The sequence below is a fragment of the Ixodes scapularis genome, unplaced genomic scaffold (genome assembly GCF_016920785.2).
Source record: "Ixodes scapularis isolate PalLabHiFi unplaced genomic scaffold, ASM1692078v2 PGA_scaffold10__122_contigs__length_95168666, whole genome shotgun sequence".
Classification (NCBI taxonomy): Eukaryota; Metazoa; Arthropoda; class Arachnida; order Ixodida; family Ixodidae; genus Ixodes; species Ixodes scapularis.
The window spans coordinates 93,419,306-93,447,104 of record NW_024609836.1 but is presented as its reverse complement, the minus strand read 5'-3'; the positions used below and the strand labels follow the sequence as shown (position 1 = coordinate 93,447,104).

Sequence of the window (27,799 nt, the reverse complement as noted above, 5' to 3'; positions counted from 1 at the left end):
ACCAACCAAGTTTGTTGGAAAACAAGAGCCGCGGGAATCCGATCCAATATACAGAACTGCTGGAAGATGACACGACCTTGGACAAGACGCGCGCTCGCCTGGCTTGCCCCCTCACACCGCTCAGACGGTGTTGCTCAGGCTCCCCTTTCCCGTTTTCGGGACTTCCAAAGCGGCGGAGGCCTTGAGCGATTCACCGACAGCCAACAGAGCGTGTGAGTGACTCTCCGGACCCACGTGATGAGCAGAGCAAGGCCGCCGTGGAGGAGGCGAGGGGGAGATTTGACGGGGGAAAGTTTCCCCCCGGCAGAGTTGACAGGGCAAAATCCCCCCCCCCCCCCTCCCCCCCCCCGCTGCCGGAAGCGGAGCGCCGTACGATTTGCCAGAGTCGTGTGTTTCGTAGTATCCTGTTTGGACACCCTTTCGAAGGCCTGTACAAACAGGCGATTACAAAAATCGTCAGGCCACACGACTCCTGCAAAAATCGTCAAAATTGAAGTGTCCGGTAGTCGTCGATCGTATGTCTGTTTGGACCATGGAGAATAGAAGGGTAGGAGAGGGCATGACGTCAGCCGCGTAGCCTTCACAAGCCATGCTCCTTTGAGGCCTCGCCTTTCTCATTTTCCTCCTTTCTCTCACATCACGTGACCGCAGCTAGCCTCCGATCTGATAAAACCTACCGGACGGAGCGCGCGCAAGCCTGCAAGGAATCCTGCTACAATCAACTAGTGCCACAAAATAAGCTACGCTTCAGAGTAACGACACTTGGCCATATTGTGGCTTAAGATCATGGTTGCCAGTTATCTGAAGCTTTATCTGAAATCACAGGAAATGCTTTTCCGCCCTTAACAAATGTTTAAACCGTTCGCGACAGAGCAAAGCAATATTACATGACCTTCCTAACACCGAATCTAATGCTGAGTAAGTCGCACTTTGAATCATGACGATCGTCCGTTGCGTCTGTTGTGCATACGAGCCAAAATGGCGGCGCCCACAACAATGTCGGGGAACGGAGTGCCTAGGAGTGCCGATACTCTAAGCGCAGCTTATTTAGTGGCTCTACAATCAACCATCCATCTCGCACGCGACGTGTCACGCGCACCAATCGTTTAAACTTTTTATCGTGGAGCGAAAGCTCGCGCTGCAGAACCCAGGGATCCTGGGTTCGAGCCCCACCCCTGCCCGTTTCGATCTGGATGAGCATCGTAACGGCGTGCGGTCGTGTACCACTACTGCGTGGTGCACGTTAAAGACCCCAGGCTAGCGGTTGTATACCGCACTGGCTAAATTGCTCATCTACAGCTGGGAGACTCGTCGACCCTGTGAGGCAGACCAAGTTCTAGGCTGTATAAACATACACACAACCCAATTTTTTTTTTTTTAAACTTTTTATGACTAAGTTTTACCAATATTGCAACGTGCCCCCTCCTAGTACTTCTAACCTCCTTGGTTTGGACACCGGCCAAGCCAAATTCACGACTTTCCTCCTCGCCTCCTCCTTTTTTATTTGACGTCGGTGCTCGTCAGACTTGACGTCAAACGCCACCTGCCAATGGTGTTCCTGATGCCTGTCCATCTCCCGCGGCTCACCAAGTCGCCGACCTTGCTACCGCCGTCACCTCGGCAGGAAAGCCAAAGAGGTCCGGCTTCGGGTGGATTTGGGAGATTCCTGCGTCGAAGCGCGCGTTTCGGCCGCACCGGCTCAGCTTTCTTTTGACAAAATCCACGTTCGTGGCTCGAAAAAAAAAAAAAAAAAATAATAAAGTGCAGTGCACTGAGAACTTAAGAATATATAATCTATTTTATTAAATTCCAAACCAACCAGGAACAAGAGCCGCGGGAATCCCATGGGCCATCCAATCCACAGAACTGCTGGAAGATGACACGACGCGCGCTCGCCTGGCTTTCCCCCGTCACCCTCGAGTCTTCCCTTTCCCGTTTTCGGGACTTCCAAAGCGGCGGAGGCCTTGAGCGATTGACCGACAGCCAACAGAGCGTATGAGTGGCTCTCCGGACCCACGTGATGACCAGAGCAAGGCCGCCGTGGAGGAAGCGAGGGGGAGATTTGACGGGGGGCGGGGCGTTGTTGTTGGGCGGGGGGGGGGGGGAGTGTCCCCTCGGCAGCTTTGACTGGGGGAAATTCCCTCCTCTCCTCACTCACTCACCCCTCCCCCCCCCCCCCCTCCCCCCGACAGCCGGAAGCGGAGCGCCGCACGATTTGCCGTAGTCGTTAGTTTGGACACCCCTTTGACCCGGCGTACACGCCAGAGTGGTCGGACTAGTTCGGGGTGGCGACGGCGGCGCGCCACCGAGAAAAAATCGGGGTGTGACGAATTAGTTGGATTTCAAATGTCGATTGCGAAGAGAAAAGCGAAACATATCTCCCGCGCGCTTATTCTATAGAAGTGCAACATCAACCTGTTGCAGGTTCAGAATAGCAGGGCCAGCACCTCCTACGAAGTTCTCTGCTCGCCACGATTGGTAGTTCTCTCTGCCAAAGTGGAAAGAGGGCTTTGTGGGACAAGCTTGCCTCACTATTCTGAACGTGCACGACACTGAACGCGACAACGGCACTTTTTTGCACTTTAATTCGAAACTACAGGGTGAAACAAGGAGACGCCAGGCTCTTTAAATCGACCGGAAAATTCGGTTTCTTAACCTATCGCGCTACGACTTTGTGCAGCGTTGCCTACAGATGGTGCATTTTTTTTTTTGTAAAATTTGCGAAGAGCGAATTTACCTGAAGAAAAAGCAAAGAAAGAAAAAGGCTTAGCTCCTATGGAAACGCAGCGACGCCACCTGTCTTCAAACAACACGGCGCCGTATCGCACGGGAGACAAGAGATGGCGCAACAAACGCCGCCAACGAACGAGCATACGGCGCCAAGAGCAGGCCTTTTTAGCAGACGATCTTTTCGACTCAAAAGCGGCGCGCGTTCCGCAGGCGGCGACAGTCGCAGAAAAAAAAAAAAAAAAAGAGACAGGCGCGGTAAGAGCAAGGAACTGCAGTTCCTTGTCCGCAAAAGGGCCGGCTCTCGGCGTCGTCTGCAGTTGGCGTCGCGACCGCTTGCGCCATCTCTTGTCTCCCGTGCGAAACGGCGCCGTGTTGTTTGCAGACCGGTGGCGTCGCCGAGTTTCCATAGGAGCTAAACCTTTTGCTTTCTTTACTTTTTCCTCGGGTAAGTCCGCTCATCGCAAATTTTACAAAAAAAAAAAAAAAAATGCACCACCTGTGGGCAACGCTGCACAAAGTCGTAGCGCGATAGGTTAAGAAACCGAATTTTCCGGTCGATTTAAAGAGCCTGGGGTCAGTGTGTCGAACCGAAAAAAATACGGGTTCGGTTACGGTTCAGGTTCAGGTAAATTTATTTTGTTCCGGTTCAGTTCCGGTTCGATTAATTCGATCCGCGAACCGGTTCGGGGCGCTGAACCGGTTCGCGAACCGGTTCGGAAATTATAAATGACAAATTGCAGCATCAAAATAAATTACAAATAAAACATCTGAAATCAGCACATTCGAAACGGGATACATCGTAGTGTAAGGCTCAGGGATTTCTACCAGGAATGGTTTCTTTATGTGCACTCAAAGGCTACCTCACCGACGTTACGCATTCGGACTTCATCTAATTGGGTCCGACGCAGTAGCTGTAAAATCCGCGACCTCCTTACAAACCCACTTACAAGTAGAACTTGCTAATTATCCCGCCACCTCGGCGTGTAATCAATTGAAGGAACAGTGGGGAGAAAATACAGCTTTCTTTATTTGAACTAGCCTTCGGTAACTCAAATTAGACCCTTTAAGAATTATTCATTAAACAAGATACGGAATATGAAAAACACTTCACCGAACGCAACGCCAGAAGGACGTAATAGGATAAATATTAAAATAGAAGAGTTCGCTGTCTCACAAATATGTTAGCTTCTAAGTGCCTATACGAAACCGGATGCATTATTATCAAACTCCACAGCCTTTTCCTTTCTCATTCCGATGGAAGCAAGCTTCAAGAACTCGCGCGTTCTAGAAACGTGTTATGAAATGAGCACACAGCAGCATTTAGGATTTACGAAATTGTAGGAAAATAAAATTCCGTGACGCGATTTTTTTTTTTTTTGCACAGTTTTTTAATTCTTTTTCGTGCAAGCCGCGACCAGCGCAATACTGGTTCCTATGTCAAGATTCATGGATGCAGCGTTTGTCAAGATTCATGGATGCAGCGTTTATATTCCTAAGACTGAGTGGAGAAGAAAAATATGTAAGCGAGGTGTGTCAGTTGACGGCACTTAAAAAAACAAATGGCATTGATAGCACATTCATTGTCAACAGCGCGTGGCCGAACCGTTTTGACATGAGCCGGTAACCGTTTTTTTTTTTCCGGTTCAGTTCCGGTTCGGGTTCATCGCGATAACAATATAACGGTTCGGGTTCGGGTTCAGTTCCGGAAAAAATACTGGTTCGGTTCCGGTTCGACACCCTGCCTGGGGTCTCCTTTTTTCACCCTGTATATTGGTGGGCAGCCAACTTTACTGCTTAGGTTAGTGCCCTAGGTCAACACTTTCCACCGTAGCAGGGGGTGTTCCAAAAAAAGTTTCCGAGGTTTTTCTCGGCGCAAAATAGAGTATGCATGACTGCACGCCCATTCTCCACTCAAAGGTAGCGTTACAGGCACGAACCAAAAGCCAACGTTTCAGCACAAGCCCATATTTTATTTAAAAGTTATAAATGATCTGAAAATTTCAATGAGGAAAACGGGGGCCATTTTCGCCCGTTTTCAGCTCCTGGCGCCATAGAGCACCATGTATTTCCCATTTTCCGACCGAAATTTAAAAAAAAAAAAAATCATTTTTAACTTTTTAATAAAATATTGGTTCACGCTGAAACTTTGGCATCTGGTTCAAACCTTTAGCGCTACCTACGGGCGGAGAATGAGCGTTCGGTGATCCATAGTTTCGTTTTTGTGGTGAAAAAAAAACCTGTAAAGTTTTTTTGGTGGACATCTGGTAGCTTTGAGTACAGCCTTTCTACCCTCATAGAAAAAAAGAAACAGAAAAAACCAACCATCATTTGTTCGCACTAAAAGTGTACATTTTTCGTGGATCGCATCTCGCCAAGGGCCAGGAGCCCGTGGCCCTAGCCCCGCCACGTGGCCCCGAGAGACAAGCAGACAAGCTCCAGCCGAGTGCTCTTTATTGGCGTCCCAGGCAGGCAGGGAGCAACGACACATGGCACCTTCGTCCTCGCTTTCTACACGCACGCAACAGGCACGCTGCGCACACACCCGTGGCCCCTTGCACAAGTCCCGGAAGAAAAAAGAAGGCAAAGCAACGCTGTAAACTTTATGTAAAAGCAGAAGCCTACAGTAGACATCGGGGCGTCGTGCACAACAACAACAACGAAGAAAAAAACAAAGGAACCGGAGTGGGGGAGGGAAGGACCAAAAAGGCCCGGAAATCAAAGCCGGCTGCGAGGGGGCTTTTCCCGTCCCAACAGTGTGGGTGCCGCCGCACGTGCAGCTGCGCGTCCTCTTGGCTGCATCTACGGCTGGAGAGAGAGCACGGGGGCGGCGGCGGAGTCCCAGGGAGAAAATGCAGTGGAAGAGATGCTCCTCTGGGAGGAATGCGCACGGACGATGCAGAAGCCTCACTTCTTGCCCGAGGAACCCTGCGTGGAGCGCGCATGCACACACGGTTATACGTGGCATTACACGTGGCAGCTACACTATGTTTCAGTCATAGTTATTGGGAAAGCCTAGGGTGCCTCAATGTCCTGTTGTTTAGGGTGATGCCGTCCTTCGTAGTACCCGATGCCCGCAGCACGCGCTTACGGGGAAAATACAAAGAAATCGTTGAGAACAAAATGTTGCTGTAGCACAGTCAACCCCAAGAGCCTGTGTGGGGAACACTCTTTTACGCAATTCTGAACAAAAAAGTAAAAGAAGCGTTCGAAACAATGCCGGATGTCATCACCCTAAGCAAAGTGCAGATGAAGGCATCCTAGGAAAGCCAACCACCTGCAGCACTTTCCCCCCCCCCCCCCCCTCCCCCTCCCCCTCCAGAGCTTTTAGAAGTGCTCGAAGAACTAATGGAATAGGACACACCAACAAAACTGGCCTATCGCCAGTGGCTGTACCAGTGGCTGTAAGACGCTCTGCCAATGACACGATACAGCGAGGTCGTAATGGCATGTCGGATGCATTCGGCTGGCAAATCTTAGTACATACATCATAAAATGCCACTTGGAAACCACTAATCTAAACGAGACGAACGTTAAACAAATTACTTCTTTTGGGCATAATGGTAAGAGTCCAAACAGATTTACTCATGTACACGCTAAAACCCCAAATCCAAAAGGCAGAATTCTGACAGATCCATTGCACAATGCATTGCACATGGCCTCAAACCATTCATTGTTGGCACTAGATGAACACATTACCTAACCTCCCAGAAAATAGGGGCTAGAAGACGACCTGAGTGCCCCTATGAAACCCTCAATCTGCACTTCAGATGCAGCTAATAACCATTGAAGAACAAGCTTACCTTTCGCATCTGTTACGGTGGGAAAGGAGAAAAAACGGCGAGTATTACAATGAAGCGCAAGTTAGTACGAAAAGAGAAGCCACGTGTGATGTCGAACATGCACCATTAAACCATGCTGAATAATAGCATGATGGCAGGGCCATTAATGGTACCTCCCTTCACCCCTACCTGAGTTCCATACCTCCCAGGAATAATGTTACTCTATCCAAAAGACAAGTATATCAGTTGCTGCTAACAGCTTTAAGGAAGCTTTCAGGATAAACCTTGTAACGTACCATTCTAAATAAAAAAAAAAATACAATTGTGTTTACCAAGTTGAATGCACCATGAAATCTTGCGTGGCAACATTATGCCGTATATAACGAGGCCTGCATCTATGTATGAAACTAGAAACAGTATGAAAGGTTAATGGATAAGCAGACAGATAGTTCCCGCACAGCACATTGAAGAAATATTAAAGCACCCAGAGAGAAACAGAGCCACAGGACAAGAGGACACCAGCTGATGAAGGTGGTGCAGGTAGCAACTGCACCAAGCACACACATGCAAACACGGCATAAGGTTTGCCAGAGAAAGGCACCTACTGGCGCACCCACGACACCATATTTCCGAGGCAGTATTAGTATGCCGCGCAGACCTAGTCGTTGCACCATGGCCCCGCGTCTCCCAAAGCCGACGCCTTCTCAGATGGTGACCGCCTGCCCACGAGGCACCCAGCCACCTGCCCTAGTGCCCAGCCTCAGTTGCTGCCAGGCCTAGGGAACTGCCAGACCCAGATAACTGCCAGGCCTAAAGTTAGGGACAGGCCTAGAAGACAGCCAGACCTAAGGGACTCCTAGACCCAAGGGCCCGCCAGACTTGGGGGACCGCCAGGCCTAGGGAACTGCCAGGCTGACCCATACACCACAAGCACACTGCAACCTTCCCAGGCTCGGATATGCTCTCGCAATCACGCGGGATGAGGGTGTCGCTTCCAAGTCACAAGACCAGCTCCCACCACCGACGGCCACCAAGTTGCAAAGGTAACCAAGAGCCCCACAGGCAAGCCACGCGTGGAAAAGCCCCGAGCAAGGAGGAGGCGCGGGAAGGGACGAGTCCAGACAAGTCCATACTAACGGGAGAAGCAAGGAGGGACAGCCGGGGGAGATTCCACGGAGCCTCATTTTTTGCTCTTCTTCCAGAATTTCAGCCGTAACTGAGAAAGAAACCAAAACCACTCAAGGTCACTCGGGCGTGTCCGACAGGGTCGTGCCCAAGACTAACTGAAGGCAGGCGGGCCTCCAGGGTCGACAACACCGCATCCACGGTAACCGCAGAGCGAGGAAACCCCAGCAAGACAAGGGCCATAGAGACCACGGTGTAAGCTTACAGACGACATACAGCATATGTGTGGATGCCACTTGGCTAAGTACAGCCGTACATGTGCCAGGGATTACATGGGTGAAGACACTTCCATAGTCATGAACCGAGTGCGTGCAACTAGTCTCTAGAAAGCCTCCTGGGTGAAGCATCAGCTGCTGTTCAGAATATGTATGTGTGTCTTAACTGATGTCTTTCTGCACATTATCTAGATGCGTTAAAGCGCAGTTCACACACTTGCAACCGAATAGGACGGAAAGAGACAAGACCGGTTGTACTCCGTCACAAGTGTGTGAACAAGCCTTAAAGAGCCCGCATTATTACGAACTAGGGCAGAAACTCTCAAGCTTTTCAGTCTCAAGAAACCCACATCTCTTTCCAACGATGACCGAGGAACAAAGCACAGTTTCGGCACCTATGCAATAAAGCAGCATAGAGGCGTACACTCCAAGTATGTACACACAATGCTCCGTTCACCCTTACAGAGCAGAAAAGGCTACAAATGCGAACCAGCACATGCTCCTTGCCTCGAAACATGCCTTTCCAGCGCAAGTGATCATGCTTTGAAAGCACTTTTTAAAGCAGTAATCTCGTGCCTGTAACTTTAGCTGCCCTGTAAGCTTGAAAACGAAGTAAAGGAAGTATTTGGCTTGTAGCTTGCACGAGCAAGTGGCTCAGATTTGCTCAAATAGTGCTTGAACAGGAGACATTTAGGAGGCCGAGATGATAGAAGAAATCTGGAAGGTTTCATAACTCCTTGTTGACAGTGTGGATAAGTGTCAGGACAGTTGACAGAGGTTGCACCAGAAAGGCCACCTCACAAAGCCCTAGTCTTTGGAGGAATATAGCACACTATGCAAATCATATTTGGACCTATGCTTTCCCCTGAATGCTCACAAAGTGGGCATGTGCAAACAATTTCTAACTCTGGTCGAAATGAGGAGCGAGCTCAGCTACCATATTCTTCGGCTATCTGTACTAGATATAACGAGTTCAAAGCAAATAAAGGTTTTGGCCGAATCTTTTAAAATAGAATATTAAGTGGTTTCTCTAGGCCTTTTATTACTGCAACATGCTAAAACAAAACCCCAGCTGAACTAGCGAAGGTTGCTGCCAAGCTTACACTTTTCCATCTCTAAGCTGAGTTCATGTGGGATGGCAAGTAAATGATGCATGTGACATAAAATTAAACATATAAAGATGTCTAGGTGTACCTAATTGAGGGGATTATAAATACTCTTGCTATATGAAAATATATTTTCTCAAATCACACATGGTTAGTGCAAGTTGTTAAGGCATCTCTGCTTAACACACACCCATGCATGCCAGTTTAATTTTAAATTTTTTACTGCAATGTAGATATCAACGTTTACAAAGTTTCCGCTTCTTTCTAAGTACACCAGGCACCCATGTGCACTATCCCGCTTTGGAAACAAGCTTTCCTCTGAGCATATGGCTGCAATATTCATACTTTTCGGTTGATCATGGATGGTTAGTCTCCTTGAGTGCGCTTCTTATCAAAGCACCGGTGCTCTGCAGAGAAGCCACACCCACGAAACCGAGCTCTGTGGGGTTGTTTTCCCGCAGTGCACGAGTGCCCAGTAAGAAGTACATTCAACGGGGCTAACCTGCTGCAATCAACACTTAAAAAGCCCCTGAAAAGAAAAAAAAAAAAGGTTTTTTTGAAGCGATCTAGTTAAAACATAACGGTAAAAAAAAAGAAAAAAAAATCTTTTTAGAACATTATTGATGACGAGATTTATTTATAAATTCTGCGAGCAAAGTCCATGACGTCACAGAATGGTCATTCACTCTTTCCACCTCAAGCCAATCCAACTCTCCTCCATGCGCCCGAAATGCCGAGAGAAAACAAGTGGAAAGGAGCTGACTACCAACTAAATCGCGGCTCGCGCCGTCAATATTGCTCTAAAAAATTTTTCTTTTTTTTTTTTCGAGTAAATTTAAGTTTTTGACACGCATGTTCCAATAAGACTGTTAAAAAAAAAAGGCTTGAGGTACACCTAAGCACTTCTTAAGAGTTGTGAATGTGAAAGCATGAGTGCCATTCTTGTGCGCATTCTTGTGAAGCGGGCGTGCCGCGCTGACATCGGCGTGCAGCCGCCCCAGAGTACGCCCCAGCGAGCTCTGGTCTGGGAGGCCCGGCTAGCCCAGCCAGCCGGGCACGCTCTGGCGCGGCACATAGCACGGGCACATAGCGATCCTGGCATGCTCTGGCACGAGAACGTGGCGCCATGGGGTGGCTCTCCTCGAAACCGATGTGCGACGGCCCTATTCATCAGATTTGAGCTTCATTTGGCTGTCGTTTTGCGTGGCTTTTTCTGCGGCTTCAAAGCTGGGATGCCTCAGATCGCAGCTTCACTTCCCTCCATTCGGAGAGGGGAATTTAGCTGCCGTTTGGTGCGGCTGATGACGTGTGCTTGGTCCATGGAACTGCTAATGCTTTTGCATTAAAACATTTTTTTTTTCTTTTCAGTGGCCCTTTAAAAAAGTATGAATATCCCAGGTTATCCCAAAGTAAATATTGAATAGTGTATTACTTGAAACTACTATTTTAAAATTAGAATATTTTAATAAAATTAGGTTCTTTAAAACTTCGAACAGCACCCATCAAGCAACATTATGGTCATGTTTGCTGATACAGCACCCAGAGACAAATGAACTTGCGAATCATCACTTTTTGTGGCCTTCATAATTTCTTCTTCAAAAAAGTTACAAAGGTCTACCGGTCTCAAAGATAATCAGAAAGAAGTGAAAGCACTGAGAAATTGGTCTGACAAAAATGCATGTAATGTTAATTATAAAATGACCCCTAAAAAAAAAAAAAGATGTTTCACATTAGTGTATGTATATCTAAAGGTAATCTTAGCTGCCAAGTTCCTAGTGCTACTATTCTGGTACAAATCTCGTTAATTCAAACTCAAGGGGGACCGAAAATTTGTTTGAATAAAGCAAAGTCTGAATTAACTGGAGTTTCCTCCCATAGAGACACATAAATGGGACCTGCATGTTAGTTTGAATTATCCACAAGTTTGAATTAAGAGAGTTTGAATTAACGAGATTTGGTACTGTAGTCTTACTGTTGACATATACTTCTCTTCACTCGCACACCCAAACCCGGATATCATTTGCATATTTTATTTTTTTTATGAAAATGTTTTTTATAAGTGAAATTGGAAGTGTTGATTGTATGTGCACAGAGCAACTCGGATCGCGCAAACAAAATGCTACAACTTTACGCAATTCAGGTCAACGTCAAACACTAAACTTTTCACGCAAGAATACTCCACTGCACTGACAGCTTTGGTTGCAATCAACTAATTTCGAAAGAAATCACAAAAAAGAAAAAAAAGAAAAAAGAAGATTGCACATTTGGGCTAACTGCGTGGCACTCTCTACAACAAGCTTCGGTCATGGCTGACGAAGTTGAGGAGGAAGCCGCTTCCTGTCTGAAGATTTGCCAAGATCCTGGCCTTGGCAAACCTGTCCTATCTGTTCGTTTGTCCGGTACTCCCCAACGACTGGTGCTCCGATTAAAGTGCAGCGAGGGTGCAGCAAGCAGAGAAGGATGCGCAGCAAGCAGTCCACCAACCAAGGCAGACGGTGCACAGGGTTAGTCGCCTCAAGCAGCCCCATGACCCCCAGCACAAGGAGAGATGCGGGAAAACAAAAGCCGGTGCAAGAGGCCCCGTCGTGGCACCACACAGAGAGACAGCATTGTGCACAAGCATGGCAAGACGAGCCTCGCAAAATAAAAAAAAAAAAACCCCGCAGTCGCTCTTCCGTTTCGGTGCCAAACTTCTCGTAGGACGTCACGTTGACCGCAAACCGACCTCTACGGTCTCACCTCGTCTTCAAACAGCACCCTTGAAGATACAATATGACCGGGATAAACAAAGTACAGCGTACAAAAGACACTGTGTTTGCTGCAGAAACAATGACAGAATTTTCTACGAACACGCATCGGTCAGCGTCTGCAGACGGTCTTTTGCATCATGTATTCGCAGTGCGACCATGGCTCTAGGCACACAGTCGCCGGTGGTTTTGCGGAGCCAAGGGAGAGGTGCAGACCCAAGAAACCTCCGTAGTGTGCAAGGACCCGGAAGACCCACTCGTCAGACCCCGAACACCACATTTCACGGCCTCCACGTTGGTGCCACGTTGGTGCTTCTTGAAATCCCATGTTCCAGTGCCTGGCAGTCGGCAAGTCATTGAACGAGCGAGTTGCTCCAAGAAGTTTGTGCGATTCGGAGGCATCGCATCGCGTCGCCTGCAAACGCTCCGCTTCTGGCACCGGCTCAGGCATTTAGGCAACGCGCGGCTGTCCAGCGGATCTAGGCTGGGGTTAGAACCGCGGGTCGGCAGAGCGGGGCTGGGCACGAGGGCAGGTGTCTCCCCACAATTGCGGGCGGACAGAGAGGGCCCCACTCACCCGCAGCCGCTTCTTTGCTTTGTTAGTAGTGGTTTTACGAGCGTCCCCGGCAGATGGAGGGTGTACCGGCCCCTGGCGCAGGCACGGAGGAAGACACCCTTGAAGCGGCAAGCCACAAGCACACAAGCAGAAAGAGAAGAGCCCCGCAGAACCCAACATTCCCCCGTGGTCAGACTCCATCAGCTAGGTGACAACCAGTCGGCACAGAGTGGCCGACTTGCAACGCACGGCGTTACGCAGGTATGCTTGTTCCAGTAGTTTGTTACGTACATCATTCATACAGTGGGCAGACCGTTACGTGCAGTAAGCTTCGTACGAAACTCAACCATTTACCCATAACTTCTTTCTAATTTTTGAACATACCTGTTGACGTCATTTCTTTATTTATTTTTTTCAAGATAGCTTCAATGACTCGTAGCGGGCACTAAACGATGGGGTACACAGTGTGCACTCATTAGTAGGTTTGTAGGAAAGGCTACAAACCTGCTGCAAGCGGCAGCACTGTAGCACAGAATTTCGGCACTGCTGTATTCACCTTTTCTCAAAGCGTAGCGCAGCACTGACCGAGCAAGCAATTTGTGTCGGGGAAAAGGAGCGTCGCTTTGGGAGTGATCTGCGTATGCAGTGTCCCAGTACAACACTAGAATGACACACCTCACACTAGATAAAGCTACTGCAAGGTGTTCTGCAATACGCAGACTTTAGTGGTGACCGGACAAGCTTACACCTTCTGCACACCAAAAACTCAGTCGGAAAAAAAATTAAACTCAATGTGCGTTAACAAAGTTCAAGCCTCCTACCTTACCACCGTCCTACCCCAACCAGAAGCAGGAAGATCGGGGACATATCTACCGTTTCGAAATCCATAAACCTTGCTCGCACTAATTCCAGCACGGATCGAGCAGATGCCACACGTTACCACATTCCCCCTTGCCTGTTACTTTGTCTCACAAACATAATGCCACAATTTGTTATTTAACAATGAACCGTCCCGCAAACAGACCCCAGTCCGTTAAAGGCGCATCCACGGGCATGCTTCCCCCTCGAGGCATGCCGGAAACACCCCTTCCCGACCGACAGAGAAAGAGAGAAGGCCGACGCGGACAGACTACAACGGCAGACGTGGACGCCTCACCTTGTCCTCCTTGTCTGCGGGCGAAGCCACCAGGTCAGGGGCCGGCCCATTGGTGGCCAGGGGAGCTTCAGACCCCACCTGCGACGCACACGTCCCCCGTTTAGGACCCCGCATTTGTAACACTTGGTGCAGCTCGCTTTTGCGATCCCCCATATCTTTGTGGGAGACGGAGCAACACCTCCAGACAGCAAAGTGCCGAGTGCTGTGTTGCCCGTCAAAGAACAGCACAGGGCAGCTGCGGCGGCATTTGGCTGGAACTCGCGTTTGACTGGTGAGGGTAGGTGTCCCGACAGAATGCCGATGGGGCAGTTGCGAGCAATCTGTGCCCAAGTCGGCTTACAGTAGACGACGCAGGAACTTCAGCACTACGGCCTTGCCGTTTAGGGGGTGTTGGACAGAGTGAGTGAAAGAGAGAGATAGTGAGTGAGAGACAGAGAGAGAGCGAGAGACAAAGTAGAAAGTGAGTAGGTGTCAGGAACTCAGAGTGATTGACTGAAAAAGGGGTAAAGAGACAGGTAGAGAGAACAAGAGAGAGAGAGAGAGAGAGAGAGAGAGAAAAGGAGAGCACCTTGGTGGCCCCGTTGTGCGGTGGCGTGGTGTCGAGGGCGGCCAGCCGCTCCCCAGCCGCTGCTCGCTCCTCCTCCAGCTGAGCACGCAGCTCACGCACCTCCTGCACACACACGGCGGAATCCCAAAGAGTTTGCCGCAGACCGCGAGAAGGTCAGACGTATGTCCAGCTACCAGGTTCGAACCCCCAGCCGTGTCAATGCAGAATTCTGCCGCCACGCTCAACAAGTGCCACGGAACGGGCAGCCGCCTACGAACACCAGGTTGCTGCGCTCGCGTGTTTTCCCGGTAACAAAACGAGCTGAAAACTCTAGTCATTAGTGGCAAACCTGTCCCTCACAACACACTCAACAAGGTTGCATCAGACTCGAATGCAACTGGTAGGACGGCCGACTGCAAGCATTGCGCTCAATTCAGCAACATGCCACAACTTGTAACACTGTAGTTTAAACTATGCAATCGTGGGTCCTCTCGAAAGCAAATGACTCAGCAATGGAAACAAAGACACGACGCAAACTTCAAAGCTTCCCATTACCAAGGGCGAACGTGCCCCACATTCCACGCGCCATCCGACTGGCCAAACGCGGGACCCAGCGTCCACCTACCTTCTGGAGAAGGTGGTAGTCGTCCTGTCCCTTCTTCATCTCTTCCAGCACCTGGACTCTGCCTTCCAGGTGAGACTTGACATCCTGAGCATTTCTACTAGCCTGGTCAAAGAAGCAAAGGACAACAATGAACCAAGCCCTTGGCCGGACCCCTGGTCAGAACTACGCTGCCCGTAACGAGTCTCCGACTGAAGCGTTTGGCGTCCTATTCCGCCCACGCATCAAAGTGATTTCGAGGTGGCGACAAACGACGTCGCAAAAACTGGAGTGTCGCCGACGCCGCAATCCCGTCGGTCGGTCGTAGAAGTTCCGACAAAAAGCGGGAGCGAGCGTGAGTGTCGCCGCCGTCAAGCGGAAATAGAGGGACCACTCTTTCGTACGAGGTAAATGCGCCGGTTGGAGACGCGTTCCGGGTGCCGTGACGACTACGACGACGGAGCCTCACCTCGTCGTACTTCTGTTCCAGCATCCTCTTCTCGCTCTCCTCGTCCTGCAGCTTCTCCTGGAGTTCCTTCAGTTTGGCCTGCATCTGGACGGTGGGACAAGGAACACAGCCCCTCAGGCACGGATCACGTCCACGCCACAACCACTAAATATGCTATGCTTTCAGAGCGTCGGCACTCCATTCCCCGATCGCCTCGAGGGTGCCGCCATTTTGGTGCTGGGTGGAGAGTTAGTGGCGATCGCCACGGTTTCGAAATCAGACTTCTCGAGCTTCGGACGGTGCTGGGAAGCTTGGGCAATATCGTTTTGCTCAAACACGAACTGTTTTAAAACTGCTCTTAAGCAACGCTGAAACCAGAGTGAGGTCAAAGTTCCCTGCTCTTTCAATTGACAGTTGCACACGAACAACCTTGACTACCATACTTATTTAAATATAAGTCTACCTTTTTTTTTTTTTTTTTTCCGGATTTGATCAAATTTAAGGGTCGACCTATAATCGTGACCAGAAAATTTCGACCTACCTTCGTGACCAAATTTTGAGACTTTACCGAGTGCATGGAGCTATAGAGTCGCCGATCCCGCCCACCTCGACGTAGTGCGGCACTGCTTCTTGTTTCGGAGAGCTTTTGGTGCACGAAAACCACCCAAAACAGCAGCAGCCGGCAACCCCCACCACTGGCAGGCACTCCTCGGGCCTACCCTGAAGCGTAGCTTATTCAGCGGTTCTAGTCCACACTTCCACCACCATTCGGACGGCCCTCCCACGCACCACGTTACGACCCACAAGCGCAGGCAAAGGAGGAAGAGCCCCAGCCAAGCTTCTGTGCTCGTCCAGAACACCTGGACAGACGCAGCACAGAGTAGCACGGCCCTAAGAGGGTAAGTCTGGGCCGTGCTTAGGGCAAGCATGTCGTCCAGTTGTCCCTGCGCGTCAACGCCACCGGAAGGAGGTTGGAGGAAACGAGTACGAACGACGCCCCGCAAAGGCCCGGAGGGACACAGACCGCCACCCCCACCGAGGCCAAAGGTGCCGGCGTGCCACCCACCTCCGAGGTCGTCTGCAAAAGATTAGAAAGTTCCACGAGTCCCTCAGTGACTCATCTGAGCATCATACTTAGACATAACGTGTCCAAAACATTACCTTTGCCCCCCTATAAAACTCAGTTAATTTTTTTCAGGCATTTTATAGCAGAATGTTTCACCATGCAAAATAAAAGATCCCAACTCCATCTCCCCCTAAAATACTAAAATAAATGCCTTCTGCTTTCAAGAAGCGGACACTCAACCAAAGGTCGCAGAATTATGCCTCGAAAACTCGACGGGCCGAATGCCGTCTCCGCCGAAACGGCACACAGAGGCAAGGAATGTGTGGCGGTGCAGCACCCACCTGCTGCAGTCCCTGCAGCTGCTGCAGGTCCCCCTCGAGCGCCTGGCAGCGGGCGCTCAGTTCCCGCTCCCTGTGCTCCCAGGTGGAGCGCTCCAGGGCGTGGGCCTGCTCCTGCTCCCTCCAGCCCCGCTCCTCCTGCTCCACCGAGCGTTGCAGGCTCTGCAGCATCTCCTCCGTCTCCGAGAGCACGCGCTGGTAGTGCTCCACCTGCAACGTCGGATGTACCGCTTCAGCCACGTGGGCGAGTCACCCCAGGAATCGCGCCTCTACATCGGAACTTGCAAACTGGCACCGCTATGCAGAATACCACAAAACCAAGCTCATTGTGCCACTATAGGTTCCTTTTCCTCGTTTTAAGCAGATGCCCAAGAACACAGGAGCAGCGCATGACAGTGAGCGAGGGTAAAATCAATAGGAATAATAAAAAGAGGCTTACTCGAAACGCAAGAGTCAATCGATACGACGACCGTATCCATCAGCAATTTTATTGAAAACACATATGTACGAGCCAGAGAAATAGAACCGGATGAATATTATTTCGTGTTCGGAGCAAGCTGATCGCGCCTCAAGGGCAGCCTCAAAACGGACTGCACCATTTGGCAGGCCACGGATCCCTTAAAAACCACGGTTTTCATGCCCTGGAAGATGGAAAGCCACTTGGCAATAGCGCCAGCAAATACATTACTATGGGGAAAGCTGGATACTCACCTCGTCTACAAGAAACCAATCTGTCAGAAGGACGTCGCAACGGCAGCTAGAACTAGCTTCCCCTGACAAAAACCTGCCCCGCTCTCCTGCTCGGGCAGTCTGCCCGCTACTGCAAACGATTTGCATCATTTGGCACGACGCAACATAAAATGCCATGAAACTCTTAATACTTTTCCAAAATACAATGGCTACAATGTCCTGCAGGCTACCCCTGCCATCTCCTATAAGTCTTTATATTTGCAGGGTATGTATCCAGTATTTACGCCTAGTGATGTATTTGGAGTCGGAAACATTCATCTCAAGGAGACTGACGACGTGGTAAGTGACCAAAGGTCGACGTTAAGCCATCGTTTCCGTTGTTGCATCCTCGAGAAAATCCTCCCAGCCACTCACCTCCTTCTCTAGCCGTGCATTGTCCTGGCTGCTGTCTCCCTGGGCTGTGACCTTGCTGAGCGCCTCCTCAAAGCGCTTCAGCCACTGGGCGTGCTCCAGGCCCTCGGAATCATCCACCTGCATGCAGACACACACACACACACACTGGGCACGTGAACACACACACTGGGCACATGACAGTCTGGCCAAGTAGCTCGGTGCAACCATCAAGGGTGGGGGCACACCTCCCTTGGTAACCGAATATTCTTTTTCCTCTTTTTAAGTGCATAGCATTCATAGGGCCACTTTAGAAAATTGAGAAATCACCGATCAAATCCTACAATGAGGTCCTGACGCTTCAAAACCTTCAGGGGCGGCTATTTCCAGATAGGGGACAGTGGCTTCGCTTTCTTTTATGGTGATGGTCTCTTCTTAATGCGGAAGGATTAACAGTTCCATAGAGCGAACCGACGTCATCAGCTTTGAAACCACGCCAAACAGCCAAACAGCACATAAAATTCCCTTTCCGAAGTGAAGCCACTTTCTGGTGAATTCTGCTCCCATTGGCAGGCGCGCGTCATCAAGGAATGAGGCTCCCATTGGCTGTCGTGCGGCTTAATTCCAAAAAAAAGCCAGCAGAGACGCCCTCTCCACGGCGGAGCAATGCACGCAGCAACCCAGCCACCAGTAAGAGGGAGCGGTGGCCGGTGGTGGCGGGTGTAAGGTCGAGCGCAACGCCGCCATTACACGAGCGCGCGCACTGGGCCGTCGGCTAGCGAAACGTGGCCGCCCACGCCAGTATGCCGCAGACGAACCAAGAGAGCGGAAGAACGACCTTCATGCTTTCGCATTTACAACTCATAAGAAGTGCATATGTGTCCTTGGACTTTTTTTTTTTCTTTTGAACTTTTACAACTCCTTTAACAGCGCCTGCGACGCTCTTTGAGGAGCGACCACCCTGATCCAAAAAGTGTTCTGGTGCAGGTGAATACTGAATAAAGGACGTTGGGTAATGCCGCCACTGCAGGCTCCAGTGGTCGTTTCCCCACCTGCCTATCTCACACCCTGCTCTCGGCCCACAGACGATGGCTCGTTGGAGTGACGCAAAACAAAACAGAATATCCTCTTTCTCAATACCACTACTGCCCGAATCAAACCCAGTGGCTTGATGGAATTTCCTGGCAGCCACGAGCATGCGAGCGGCACATTCACTAAGCTCCATTTATTTCACCGACAGAGGCTACGAGATGGGTTTGTGCGTCGTCGTCTCTCTCACCTTGACCTGGGGCAGCAGGCGGTGTAGCAGCTCTCGTTCCTTCAGCTCGTGCTCTTTCAACAGCTCTTCCCTGAGGCTCTGCAGGACGAATGGCGGTCAATATTTCTCCAACAAACATTGTCGTCTTGCACCGCAATAACATTAACAAACCACGAAACAACCCAACTAGCTAGGCTATCTGCTAAAAAATTTCAGCGCCTCCCTTCTTCCCCGAGACAATCGTAGAACGCTTGACAAAAGATCCCTCGGAAAAGTCCACGAATCACCAAGTTTTGGATACTCCAGACTTTACCTTGCCGAAATGATGACAGAAACCATAAAAGGCTGCTCGTCTCACAATGCAAACAAATGCTTTTAAACAAGTTCTGTGTTGAAACAAGATTTTGGAGAGAGAAGCAAATGCCATGTGCCACTCTGACAGGGCATTTGGCGGTACATTGCGACCAACGTGGGTGCTCCCCGACGCTCAAAAATATTTTGGAGAGAATTAAAGGGGCACTGACACCCCAAAGGTCGTATTTATTTTTATTGTCTAAAACGATGCAAGTTGCTGTCATAGACACGCAAAAAAAACCGCATCGCGAAAAAAAATTTTCCCGCGCGCGCCTTTTTATTTTGGGCGTTTGATTTTCCCGCCTCTCGCCTCCTCGCTTCTTTTGATCGGTGACGTCAAAAATCAGGAAATTTAGAAGCTTTGTAGGCGACATCTCTAGAACATTTAATTACGGCAATCCTAAAACATGTTTTTTAACGCAATTGCGAACGCACTACGGCCCTTCTTTTTGAAATACCAAAAATCGGGAGTTCGTTGTGGTGTCGTCTCCTGGATTTGTATCCTCCAACGGAAAACAGGCGACACCGCTCAAAACCGGTCCGCGCCGCCGCTCACTCCTTTCCTCCTCGCTTTGGGTCGCCATGGCAACAGCAGGGAGTGGTGAAAGGAAGTCGACTCTCAGGTCTCCTCAATTTTTGACGTCAAGGCACCGGCGCCGATCGCGCGGGAACTTCGAATTCGGCATTTGGAAATTGTTTTTTTACTTCACGAATACTCAATTCCCAAATCTCAAATTTTGTGGGTAATGTCCCGGCATCGTTTTCAATCGTTTCGGATAATAAAAAAAAATATGATTTTGATGTGTCAGTGCCCCTTTAACGAGCAGAGGGCACAGGGTTGTATAAGGACTTGACGCAATGTTTGTGCCAGTCAGCAGTCTATTGTTTTGACGGAAGCTGGGAGCGCATTCTTATCTTTTAAAAGGTGTGTTTGTTGCTGAGCTTTGTTAGGGAGTTTTTTTCCCCACAACTTTTTGCATGATTGAAAATTGTTCTGCTCATTGACACAACATAAGGGGACATTGGTTGTGTACGAGCAGACTGGCTGCGATTCTTCTTATTTATGATTTACGAAACCTCCAGTTGAGAGTAAGCACTTGCTTGCTTTACTCATCTTCTTTGTGTCCCTGTTTCCTTAGCACTCAGTTTTTTTCTTGTTTTTTACTATGTATAGTGAAGATGTTCTTGCAAGACCGTCAAACTGTGGCGTCGTTCAGCTCGAAGCGGTTTGGCACCTGCATCTGCTGGGAGTGCTGCTGTTGCTGCTGCTGCTGCTTGCGCTCCGCCGCCTGCATGGCCTCCACCACCTCCCAATTCTTGGTGCGCAGGTCGTTGTTCTTGGCCCGCTGGGCGTCCAGCTCCGCCTTGAGCGCCTCCAGGGCGCGTTCCTGCTCCCCGCTGGCCACCCGCTGACTTTCCTCCAGCTGCGCCTCCACCTCCGCCTGGTGGCGGCGTAGCTCCCCAACCTGGGCATGCCACGACCCGCCACGGTTACCCCCGTAGACACCGCACGGCCGAGGAGAATGGGAAGGACACGAGCGAAGGAAGCATGCAGATATTTTTCCTATCAATGCATAGCTTGCCTGTCAGCATATTGTTTCTGTCTATGTACTGTTTGTCAGCATAGTTTCCCTATACAGTCTAAGCTCATTATAACAGACCTGATTACAAGAGACATTTGGATATAACATACGGATTTGTGAAGTTCGATTGTTTTCTTTCTACATACCATTGACTCAACTTCACAACATACATACTCCTTTTACAACAGACCGAAATCTTGGTCAAAATCAAGGTCTGTTGTAACGAGCTTAGACTGTAAATGACTGTTTCCATATCAGAGTACATTTTTTCCTTGTCCAGTTTCTTTCAGTGTAAAGTTCCCCTATCAGTGCACATTTTCCATAGTACAGTGTCTGCGTACAATTTCCCTATCAGTATACATTTTCCCTTGTACAGTTTCTGTCAGCTTAGTTTCCCTACCACTGTACATATTCCTTTGTACATTTTTTAATCAGTCACCTATCAACCACCACAGTAAACATTTTCCCTCGTACAGTTTCTGTCAGCGTACAGTTTCCTTATCACAGTACACTTTCCCTCGTAGTTCCTTTCAGTGTACAATTTCCCTATCACTGTACATTTTCCCTCAAACAGTTTCAATCAGCATGGTTCCCCTAAGAATGGACATTTTCCCTTGTACTACCCGATTCCCTATCAGTGGACATTATTCCTTGTACAGATTCCCTATCAGCCAGCACTTCCTTGTCGGTGGACACCTTCCCTCGCACAGTCTCCGAGCATACAGTCACCCTCTCAGTGTAGAGTCACTGACACAATGAGAATGGCAGGGTGTTCCTTTCGATTTCCCGGGGTCCATCATGTGCTCCACACCTTCCGCTGTGCTTTGGCTGCACATCCCCGCTACAGGTGCACTCTCAACACTGAAGCATTGTGGAAGGCAAGAAGGTCACGCTGAAGGCAGGACAACTGAAGCTCCTTGCCGTTTTCACCTTGTTAGTGCCCATAGTAGCTTTGTTGGTGTACAGTTACCCTGTCAGCACATTTTCTGTCAGTGTAGTTTTCCTGTCAGTGTACGGTTTCCATGAGCATGCAGTTTCCGTCAGTGTGCAGTTCCTGCCATTGCACAGATCCTCTCGGCGTGCCGTTTCCGTCGGTGTTCCCCGTCAGCATGCAGTTCCCATCAGAACACATCTTGTGTCTTGTATAGCCCGTGGCACATCCCCGGGCAGCCTACCTCGCGGGCGTGAGACGCGGCCGCCTCTGCTAGCCTGCCCCTGAGCTCCTCGGCCGTCTTGACCTGCTCCTGGCAACGCTGCTCCAGCGCCGCCATGCGACGCTGGTGCTCCACCCGCTCCGCCTCGAGCTCCGCCTGGTGCACCTTGCTCAGCTCCTGCACCTTGCCCTGCAACCATCCGTGCCCACCACGTCATTGCACGCGGCGACGGTCGAGGAAAACTGGAGCCACATTGCGCCGCATAAACGTCGTCCCGGAAAGCCCAAAGGTCCATTCGTGTTTTCCCGATTTACTTTCTGGGCGAGTTTTGTCCTGTGTATGTCAATGAGAGAATTCTTGTTCACACTAGCCATAAGTTATAGCCATTTCTTAAATCATCATAATTAACCTATACCCTTCAGTTCCCCTCACCATGAACGGGGTCCTCTATCATCTAAACCAATCCACAAGGGGTCCGCAAACTATCAATGGTTGAGGACCAGAGTCCTAGATGGCGTCACTTGTCTCAAAATGGCACCGGACGCGTTGAAATAGGCATTAGAAATGTTTTGATCAAATTGATTGATTTGAATAAATGCAGTAAGGAAAGAGTTAAGCGCTGGAGTACAGGTTGGAGCCCGTTTTCCAAAGCAGGCTCCTATGGCAGTTTCCCAACCAAGTTTTCTTCTGTAACATTGAACTCAAGCGAAGATACCAGAGCGGCGAGTTTTTGTTTTAATTGTTCGGTGTTGTTCAAAGGAAAAGGGGATGACCCTTTTCTATCCACCCTCTTTCTCGTCCAGAGGGAAGGAAGCGGCGAAGAACGGGTTCTGGAGCACGCCCGAAACAATCGAAGTGCCCCGTTTTCCAGACCCGGAAAGGACAAGGTTACCTCCGAGGCCTGCCTGGTGGCCGCCTGGGCCTGGGCCTCCTGTTCGAGGCGCTGCCTGAGCTCCTGGCAGGATGCCTCCGCCGTCGCAAGGCGCGCCTGGGCCTGGGACAGCGCTTGGGCGGACTCCGCACGCTCTGCTGCCAGGGCCTCCGCGTGGACGCGCTCCAGCTCTGCCTCCCGGCGCTCCAGGGACTCGCGCACGCAGCCCGTCGCTTCCCGCAGCCTGCAGGATCGAACCACACGCACACTTTGTTTTCCAGGAACCGGGGCACAAAAGCCAGCGCCGGTTTTCTCAAAATAAAGGCCAGTTCACACACTTGCGGTCGAGCGTTCCCGACTGCATTGGAACCATCTAGGACGATGGAACACGCCGGCACCGTCTAGTGGGTAGCACTAGATGGTGCCATCTGCCATAACTAGACCGACGAGGCAGAGGGGCTTAGACCCATAAACTGGTATAGTGTTTGCCAGGCAAAAGTGACCCCCACTTGGCTGCCGCCATGATGAACCCTAGACACGTGACCGTACCAAATCCTGAGGCTTCTACGCAAAACTGAGCCAATATTTGTACTGCGATTGCTGTAAAAATATGGTAAAATATTTTTTCGATACTGTTAGCCCCAGAGATCAGTGTCCAACTCCGATAAAAACCCAAAATACAGCACCGCGGCCGACGGCATTTAGCGGAGGCATTGTGAAGCAGCCCGAGTTTTTGTCCTAAAACCACATTTTGGACCTCAAACAAACGGAACATAACTTACCTCGTCGGTACTGTTATTAAAAGATCGATAAGCAATTATTTATGCACTGTACTTAGTTAGAATCTAAAAGCAAAACTCCAAGGTCACGTGTCTAGTGGTCAAAAACATGTCGCAGACGACAGGCACGCCACTCACTCGGTCTCCAGCTGATGCACCCTCGCCTGCAACTGTCGACCCTCCTCCTTGGCACGCTGGGCGGCCGCCATGTTCTCCTCCACCAGCTTCTGCTGTGCCTGCGGCCGAGCATGCGGAAAACCCAATCAAGTCAACGCCGGCTAGAACAGCCCATGCGATAGAATTTTGACGGCGTTGCAGATCGAGCCCAGACGCGGATTGGACACAAGTGCTGGGTCAGCATTCGGCTGGACCTCGCGTCCAATCGAAGCGCCCAAGGACGCCCAGCGTCGGGTTCAGGTCCGACAGACTTTTCTGGAAATGCGTAGCGCCCAGTTGACGCATTGCGGCGTTCCGATACGCAGCACACGAGATTATCCAGGAATCATAGGCAAAGTTTTTACAGCGGAGCCGTTAAGGGCTAGGTTCCCCAGGATCGTGTCCGTGTATGTCGACACAAACCTACCTGGACAGCTACCGCAGGCACGTATTCTGGGGGGAGAGCCCATGGGGCCCGGGCCCCACCCTGAAATCTTCCCCCCTCCCCCTCATACAGCATTTTGTCATGAGCGGGCCCGCCCTGAAACAAAATCCTGGCTACGTGCCTGAGCTACCGCCATCTATAAGCGACGGCGGCAAGCACACAACCAGTATGGTTTCCGCCGTCGCTCGTAGATGGCGGCAACCTTTCCAGCTATAATACAAGAATGGATAGTTGGGTGCGTTGGTGGGAATTCATCGTAGAAAACAGCGCAAAAAACGGACAACGACGAAGAAGAAGCACACAGTGTATCGAGTACAGCTCCGCTGGTCTTCCTTTTTTTTCACGTTGGTTTAACGTCATGCGATTTTAGAACGCAGAGAAGGCAGAGGGAAAGCAAAAGAGTATGTGACGATATCACTTCGTGTTTGCTTTATTTCTTGCGCATTCCAAGGTCATAATAATGAGAGACGACGAATCGTGCCACTTCCAGGTTATACGAAGAGTTTTGAGTCGGCACGAGAGTACGGCTGAACAGCACCGCCATTCCCCCCGCTGCGAGGTCTCCACGCTCCACGGAGGAAGAGGAGGTTGTGTGCAAGCCTCAATTATTCTAGCTCGTGCCGATCGAGCCCAATCCACGGTCGCCAAGCCTTGGAGGGGAGAAGAACCGGGTCATCCACTAGGGCCAGCAGAACGAGACGACAGGACGTATTTTTCAGATACCCAGCCTCCGGCAAGCTTTCGTTTCCTTTCCTTGCGCTTTGGCTTCTTGTTCACGCTCGACACTCAAGAGATGCCATTATCGAAGCTGGGAAGCTCACTCTGGGGGAGACTTCCTCGCCGTTCTACTAATTCCGTCAGCGACTTTAGCTTGTTCTGTGCCTTGTGCATAAACAACCGCGGTCGTTCGAAAATGGGTATTCTTTCTGAGTGAACGGCGCCGAGTCTACTCTCCAGCAGAGATTACAAAGGCCAATCATGGGGGGAGGGAACTGGAAAGGCTTACAAGCGAGGAGACGTTGGCGACATCTGGATTCAAAAATGCCCTAACTGTGCTAAGACGCTTTGGATGATGTTCGTGCACTCATAATCTTGGCCGCAGATCCCGCCTCTGAGCCCCGACGAGATTAAGGCACGTCATTCGCTGGGATCCTTACGTAAATTGCAATAACTGATCTTCCGTCGGCATTGCACCAAAGTATACGCACGGGCTCTGTGGATCAAAGACATTGGACTTGTTTTCGAAGGCGCAATACGATGTGGGAAGGGGAAACCAGCAGCCTCGTCCGAGGGACTGTTGTTGGAGCTCTATAATCGTGCATCTCGCTGTGGTCTCACCTTCAGGTTGCGCTCCTGCTGCTGCGTCCTGCTCAGTTGCTGGTTCAGCTCTTGACGCAGTTCCTTCACCTGCACATAAGAAAGAGAAGAGAAATACGTTCTCAAGGTTCGTGCTACACTAGCTTTACAAACTTATGTTGCTGGGACAAATGTAAACGATCCTCTGCCTTGGGACACTTGGTAAACCCGCTAGGGTGAAAATACAGCATCTCCCCCCCAAAAAATTTAGTCTTTTTCTACCGCAAAAAAATAAACGACGCAGCACCAAATGCTCAGATCCGTTAAAATATAGCGCTAGCGGTGCGAACCAGACGCCCAAGATTCAGAACCGTTTGTTACATTATTAAAAAGTTATGCAATTCTTTTTTAAATTTTTTTACGGGAGAATGGGCGTGTTTTTGATAACTGGTGCCGTTCAGCTCCACGTATTTGAGGGCTCAGTCAACCACCATTTTCCCGTTAAACATTTAAGAAAATCGTTATGAATTTTAAAAGGTTAATGGTTAGTTCTGAAACTTTGTCATCTGGTATGAACCGCTAGCACTACATCTGGCCTAAGAATGAGCGTTCGGCAATGTATAGTTTCTTTTTGCAGTAAAAAAAGCCCAATAAATTTCGGGGGAATGGAGAGGGGGTGACACCTGGTAATCCCTTGTTGCACCGATTTAATCCATTGCGAGGCCGAGCTACGACACTAACATAATTTGAAAATCACGAAAGAATAAAACATGTAGGGACGAAGACAGACAGTACGGTTCTTTCAACTAGCAACCGACATTTAATGATGCCGCCCTCAAAGCGTCAGCCCTTTCCTTCCCCGACGCCAAAGTCCCTCGGAAAAAGAAAAACCCTCGGAAAAAAGAAACCTGGGAGAAAGAAGTCTGTTAAGGAAGAAGAGACAAAAGAATGTAAGAGAATGGCTAAGGTTGCTGTTAAAGAAATAGAATAAAAAGAACAGAAATAAATAAATAGAGAAACAAATTAGAAGAAAAGGTATTTATGTGTTCCCTACTTTAACTCCTGCCTCAGAAATGCTACATCAGTCTTGGATAACCTAAGGGAAAGCGAGGCAAAGTTCAAAGGACTAAATTATTTCTCCGTATGTCCTTGTGTTTCCCGATAACTCGGGTTGCATGGAAGTGTGGCTCACAGTTCAAGTAAATGCGGTTGTGCTCCACAATAGGGTGAAAAGAGTCTCTGGATGCTTGGATTACTTCGAGGAAGTGCTCCCCCTGAGGTGAGTATTGAGGCATCTGCCAGCCTCTACAATGTTATACGGGCGACTCTCGAGGTTTCCTGGGACTGTGCATCTAGAGTTGCTGAACAAGTTACACTTAGACTATAGGCACCCCAATCCAAGACTGCGTTGCGGGCGCCGCCATTTTGTCGGCTAGAGCAGGGCGGGTGCATTTAAATAATAGTAACCACACAAAAATTAGACATCCTGCGCTCTAGATGCGGTGTCGGGAAGCCCCGGCGATATTGCTCCACTCTGTTCTGGACTGTTTTAATGACGCGGGATGAAAAAGCTGTTTCTTGCGATTTCAGACAAAGCCTTAGATAAGTGGCAACATTGATTTTTAGTAACAAGGTGGCTCAAGTGTAGCTTATTTAGTAGTTCCACTTGTATCCCCGAAACCTACAGTGCGCTAAACACTGTGCTGCCCCAACCCCAATTAAAAAAAATAATAATTTCTTGATGTTATTTGATAAACTCTGAGAAGCACAAAATGTATGCCAAGTGAGCTGGGCTATGTTTGAGTGCGATGCGACATCGGGGTGTTACGCGCAGTCTTGTAAAGGATACTCGAAAAAAGTATTCGATTACAATTATAATTACCCCTGCTCAAAAGTATTCAATTAGATTACTCGATTAGTCGAGACAAAAAGTAATTGGCAATTACCTAAAGAGGTGACTGTTATTTCTCCGACTACTTCAGATTTTCAAAACGACAAGAGTTTACTGCCGGTTTAAAAACGGGCCTTTCATACAGTACAATATTAGATTAAGAATCCCTGCATTATTACCTACTTATCTTCTTAAGGGAAAATGATAAATAAAATTGACCACAAAAGTGCATTTTTAAAATTTTATCGGGGTTCTTGCAGAGCCCGTCCTCCAAAAAACAAGTTCAAGTGAGCACTAGAAGACATTTAAAAATTGTGCCTACTACACTTATATGCCCTTTAAAATGTGTGCGACTTTGCAAACACATTGTTTGCATCACTCTTTTCAACCTCAAAACATAATAAAATCAACAAAACTTGTTTTTGTGCGTGTGAGGTTGATAAAACATTGTACAAATG

At 49.5% G+C, this 27,799-nt stretch overlaps 1 protein-coding gene across 2 annotated transcripts in view; it reads right to left on the bottom strand.

Moving 5' to 3' along the window:
* Positions 1 to 5,164: 5,164 nt before the first annotated feature.
* Positions 5,165 to 27,799, bottom strand: part of LOC8037192 (ribosome-binding protein 1) — a 38,029-nt gene continuing 15,394 nt past the window's right edge. Inside the window, exons 6-20 of one of the 2 annotated variants that reach the window (XM_029979223.4) lie at positions 25,493 to 25,561; positions 23,692 to 23,789; positions 22,796 to 23,018; positions 21,925 to 22,092; positions 20,402 to 20,632; positions 18,834 to 18,911; positions 17,579 to 17,695; positions 16,478 to 16,684; positions 16,137 to 16,148; positions 15,092 to 15,175; positions 14,647 to 14,748; positions 14,043 to 14,144; positions 13,475 to 13,552; positions 7,647 to 7,725; positions 5,606 to 5,655 (exon numbers count right to left, since the gene is read on the bottom strand). In XM_029979223.4, the coding sequence (XP_029835083.3) occupies positions 7,690 to 7,725; positions 13,475 to 13,552; positions 14,043 to 14,144; positions 14,647 to 14,748; positions 15,092 to 15,175; positions 16,137 to 16,148; positions 16,478 to 16,684; positions 17,579 to 17,695; positions 18,834 to 18,911; positions 20,402 to 20,632; positions 21,925 to 22,092; positions 22,796 to 23,018; positions 23,692 to 23,789; positions 25,493 to 25,561 (1,605 nt within the window). In that variant the 3' untranslated portion in view covers positions 5,606 to 5,655; positions 7,647 to 7,689. Of the gene's footprint in view, positions 5,656 to 7,646; positions 7,726 to 13,474; positions 13,553 to 14,042; positions 14,145 to 14,646; positions 14,749 to 15,091; positions 15,176 to 16,136; positions 16,149 to 16,477; positions 16,685 to 17,578; positions 17,696 to 18,833; positions 18,912 to 20,401; positions 20,633 to 21,924; positions 22,093 to 22,795; positions 23,019 to 23,691; positions 23,790 to 25,492; positions 25,562 to 27,799 lie in introns of both variants that reach the window. The other variant, XM_029979224.4, reaches the window with a different exon arrangement.